At 41.8% G+C, this 5,000-nt stretch overlaps 2 protein-coding genes across 2 annotated transcripts in view; one reads left to right on the top strand and one right to left on the bottom strand.

The window, feature by feature from the left end:
• The window catches only part of LOC134197818 (SLIT-ROBO Rho GTPase-activating protein 1-like), a 13,308-nt gene extending 8,420 nt beyond the window's left edge, over positions 1–4,888 (top strand). The window contains exons 13-18 of the mRNA XM_062667166.1: positions 766–843; positions 907–1,041; positions 1,103–1,208; positions 1,588–1,800; positions 1,945–2,027; positions 3,399–4,888. Coding sequence (XP_062523150.1) covers positions 766–843; positions 907–1,041; positions 1,103–1,208; positions 1,588–1,800; positions 1,945–2,027; positions 3,399–4,756 — 1,973 coding nt within the window. The 3' untranslated portion in view covers positions 4,757–4,888. The remainder of the gene's footprint in view (positions 1–765; positions 844–906; positions 1,042–1,102; positions 1,209–1,587; positions 1,801–1,944; positions 2,028–3,398) is intronic.
• Positions 4,884–5,000, bottom strand: part of LOC134197819 (tRNA (guanine(6)-N2)-methyltransferase THUMP3-like) — a 5,290-nt gene continuing 5,173 nt past the window's right edge. The window contains exon 9 of the mRNA XM_062667167.1: positions 4,884–5,000. This exon is cut by the window's right edge and continues 23 nt beyond it. Within this exon, the coding sequence (XP_062523151.1) occupies positions 4,910–5,000 (91 nt within the window). The 3' untranslated portion in view covers positions 4,884–4,909.

Raw genomic sequence — 5,000 nt, forward strand, 5'->3', positions numbered from 1 at the left:
GGGTCAGCAGTTGTAGACAGGTGAGTTTTGTTGTTTATTTTCAACAAGTCCTAACAATCGCAAACATGAATTACACTGTTCCGGTGATAAAACTTTCTCATGAAAGTTTCGTGTGTACGATTGGCTGTTCGTCCATTGTCTTTTGGTTGCCACATACGACATAAAGGAATTAATGTTTCGTGATTGGGCCACACTAAGGAGGCGTGGCACATTCTTGCAGTATGACAGACATACAGACATAGTCCCCAGACCGGAAGTCGGTTCAGACCTAAACATTTAAGAGTACGCTACTCGCCAAGTCTCATGACTTTTACAAAATCCCTTTTCTTATGGCTCATAGCTGAAAATTATTTATTTATTATTTATTTAATTTATTAGTTATTTACTTTTTATTTATTTATTTATTACTAATTAGTTATTAGTTTTATTTATTTATTTTATTTTTTTATTTTTTTTTATTTTTTTTATTATTATTTATTTAGTATTTTTATTTTTTTATTTATTTATTATTTTTATTTACTTATTTATATTTATTTATTTATTTATTATTTTTATTTATTTATTATTTATTTATTTAATATTTATTTATTTTTTATTATTTATTTATTTATTACTAATTATTTATTTACTATTTTTTTATTTTTTTATTTATTTATTATATTTATTTATTTATTTACTATTTTTATTTATTATTTACTTATTTATTTAATATTATTTTCTATTATTTATTGTCTCTATTGCTAATTAGCTTGTTGTTCTTGTCAGGTCTTGACGTCCAAGGTCTTTTTCGAATTCCCGGTCCACAAGCTCTCATTGATGAACTAAAAGAAGGATTTGAACGAGGTGAGATAACACAACAATATTAACCACAACTCACCACACAACACACCATATTAATATCAACAGGAGACGATCCGCTATCCAGCAATCCACAAAGTCGAGACATCAATGCGGTCGCCAGCGTGTTGAAAGAATATTTCAGACGTCTGAGGTCTCCTCTCTTTCCTGAGGAAATGTACCAGAATCTCGTCGACTGTGGACGTTAGCAGCCGTCGTTTGTGTTTATTGTTCATTCTGTGTGTACGAATGTTTGATGTTGTAGGCATTGATAACGTAGAGAGGAGGGTTCTTGCGCTAATTAAAGAGATACAGACGCTACCAGTTGAAGTGATATTCGTTATGAAGTTTCTTTTCCAGTTTCTCAACAAGTAAGAGCTCGTACAGTGTGTGTGTGTGTGTGTTGTTGGATTTGTTATGGGTGAGAGGTCTGGTAATCCACTAAATTGTTTTGTTTGTTTGTCTATTTGTGTGTTCGTTTAGTTATCTGTCTTTCTGTTTATCTATTTATTGATGCCACTTATTGTGTTTAGCTGTCTGTTCATTTGTGTGTGTCTTCGTTTGCTCCTTTATTTGTCTGTGTGACTGTCTATACATGTACACTCATTCATTAGTCTGTCTTTTTGTCTGTCAATCTGTTTGTTTCATGGCATCACTTGAGGTTACAGAATCTGTGTGTGTGTGTGTGTGTGTGTGTGTGTGTGTGTGTGTGAGAGTGTGTGTGTAAGATGATCTTGCCACAATGTGAAGGGTTTCTCAACATGACAAAGTAACAAAAATGACATCCAGCAACTTGGCTCTTGTTTTCGGTCCCTCACTTACTCGCTCACCTCCTGGATCTGAAGAGTTCGCACTCTCTTCTTCCCCTTGCATCAACACAGCTTTGCAGACGTGCATTGAGCATTGCAGTATAGTATTCGAAGCGACAGAAGAGCAGAGAGAAGTAGATGAAGCTGGTGACAAGTAAGTGCTTTGGTTGGTCGTTTTGGTGTGTGTGTGTGTGTGTGTGTGTGTGTGTGTGTGTGTGTGTGTGTCTGTCTGTCTGTCTGTCTGTCTGTCTGTGTCTGTGTGTGTGTGCACATGCTGGTAGCTTGCTGTTTATTACAGTATGGAGAATGAGAATGCACGTCTTGGCAGTGGGAGTCTCAGTGATGATGATGAGGGCAGTGACGCAGGATCTGACCACTCAGGTGATTGTTTATCTCAATAAAATGCCAACTATTACTAATACCCCATTTACACTGGTACACGTTCGAACGGGCCAGACCGGCCAAGTTGGGAGCGGCGGAGTGGGCTGACTCAGCTTGTTCGATTTGAGTGAGCTGGCTCGGTGATAAAGCATGCACAGGTGTATTATTCCCGGGTATGGCGTGGTCTGACGACGGAAGTCTCCAGCTGATTTCATTGTGGGGAGACGAGAGTCAGCTCATCATCACAAGCAGTAGCACTGCTCGTTTTCTAGACTGATAGCGATTCCAAAACGTGACTCTTTTGTGCGATAGCTGCAGGCTCTTGCGCCACTTCACCCGCCACACTCTATCTTTTGGTTTTTTAAACAAGAGCACACACAAAGCAACTACTGGCGTCCATGTTTTGTACGTATTAAGACACGTGACAGTCATGTGAATATAGAACACGCCTATCTGGCCCGTTCGCAACCTCGCAGTGTAAACGTGTGCTGGCTCGCTCAACAATTCACATCCTGCTTGCTGGCCGGTCCTCATCTGTCTTGTCAGTGTAAACGTACTATAAGTCTTCCATCAGCATTCCCTTCTGTCTCCTTGTCTGTCTGTCTGTCTGTCTGTTTGTCTGTCTGTCCATTGTCTGTCTATTTGTCTGTTTGTTTGTCCAATACATATATTTCATACATTGAAACTAGTACACTCACACTAAACTGTAAAACAAACAAGCAAGCCCGCAGGCCCTACGCTAAAACTAACTGCTAACGCCTAAACAACTGAAATGAGTAAGACTCAAAATTACATGAGTTACACTGAGCAAGTCTCGAAAGTTTTCTAGTAATTACTGTTGCATTACATCGTTGCAACGCAATGGAAATACAGCGCCGCCAGTATACAATGAAGTCAGTGCTGTTGTTCTGTCCATCTTCGTTGACTGAAAGGGTTGATAGATCACGTAATAGACTCTGAGCTCTTCCACCCCAACGACCAAAATGTTCAAACACAACAGGTATACATGTTGAAGAATTCCCAAAAATGTCAAACTGCTGACCATATTTTGTCACTTTCTGCTGCTCTCCTGTCTGTCTGTCTATCTGTCTGTCAATACATATATTTTCAAACATTGAACTATTATACACCATTTAAGCAAAGCAACTAAATACTACCCAAGCCAATAGGGCTTGGTTCTACCTACAACTATTTATGTTTATGTGGCTGTCTGTCTGTCTGTCTGTCTGTCTGCCTGTCTGTCTGTCTGTCCATTCTGTCCCTTACTGTGAGGGCCAATAGACATACAGATTACCACCACAGCAGACATCGTGTGTCTGTGTATTCAATTTGAATGAACTTCTTTCTCATGGTAATCTATTTGTCTATTAGTGTATGAAGCTATTGAAGCAATTGCTATTCACGACTACGAGGCGCGATCAAGTGAAGAAATCTCATTCCAGAAGGGCCAGACTGTTTATGTTGTTCAACAGACGGACGATGGCAACTGGTGGGACGGCTTCTTGGGCAACAAACGTGGCTACATCCCGACACAATATGTAGAGATCGTGCCATACGATGAACGACCGAAATCTCCCGCTCCTGGTGCGTTTCAGAGGCAGCCCTCGATGCCTGATAATCCAGACGTTGCACAGTCAGTCAAAACATCAAGTGAACAAACAGCAGATGACATGCCTGATCCTCCTGTGACGGTCACTGTATCTGACCCTGATGCATATCCTGATCCCAATGATATGGCCGCTACTCCAGACAAGCCTCTTGATGATGATATTGAGCTCCCTCCACCTCCTCTAGATCTGCCCATTGTGCCAGACATCGGTACTAGTACTCCTCCTCCTCCTCCTCCTCCTCCTTCGTCCACTGAATATGACGATGCCCTAGACGATGCCGTTGTAGCTCTTACCTCAGCACTCGATGATTTGGAAAACTTTGTAGTGCAAGACCACAAACTACCGCCACTTGAAGAGAAGGTAGCAACAGAAGTGGAGAAGGAAGAGAAACGACTGAGTGATGTATTAGATGAGATGAAACAGGAAGAAGTGGAGAGTGAGGCTAGCATACCAAAAGAAGAGAACATAGTCGTCCTACAAGAGCAAACAACTGAGCAGCCACATGTGAACGAAATCACCAAACAAGAGACAGAAACTCAACCACCAAACCGACTGTCTTCGCCGCCGCCTCATAACGAGCAAATGTTCAATGACCAGCCTGTGTCTCCAGTTCGATCCAAAGTCAGTTCCAAACCGCTTCCGCACGTTCCTGTCAAGCCGTCCAAACTTCCCGCCCGCAATCCATACGGCCAACTGAATGCGTCTACCAAACCACCACCCGTCGGCATCACTCACACTCACCCCGGTGACAACATATTCGGACAGATTGAAGGCGTACTGAGTACTGCAGCAAGAGCTCCCAAATGGGAGATGCCACCACGAGAACCAACAAGTCCAACAAGCCCAACTTACCCTAAACTACCAGTCCCCGCTTCTTCAAGCTTGAAGAAAAGCAAGAAAACAAAACAACCGCCACCCGCGATGCCTCCCAAACCGACCATCAAAGAGAAACCAAGGCCCCCGCCCTTCATCAACCCATCAGAAATCAAAAAAAGAGCCGACGCACTGAGAGCACGCCCGAAAAAATACGGCAGGAGGGATGATGGGCCCGACTCGGTGTTCGACGGCAGTGATTCTCTTGATGGTCGGTCGGAAGAACAAGGAATCACACATCTGTAAGTGAGTGTGAGTTGTAAGATGTGCAGTTTTATAGTAACAGTAACAGAAGCATGTGATAGTGTGGTTATAAGTAGGAATGACACGGCCGTTGTTTTCCATGGATTTCTTGTAGAAGAGCAGAGTGGACATTAATTTTAGACGATTGAGTCAAGACTATTCGCTGTAAGCATTTACAGTACGAGATAAAGTATACACACCAGCTGCTATGCCACCAACGTTCACTGAATTCATCAATTTCTGTGTC

This window comes from Corticium candelabrum, chromosome 22, assembly GCF_963422355.1.
Source record: "Corticium candelabrum chromosome 22, ooCorCand1.1, whole genome shotgun sequence".
NCBI lineage: Eukaryota > Metazoa > Porifera > Homoscleromorpha > Homosclerophorida > Plakinidae > Corticium > Corticium candelabrum.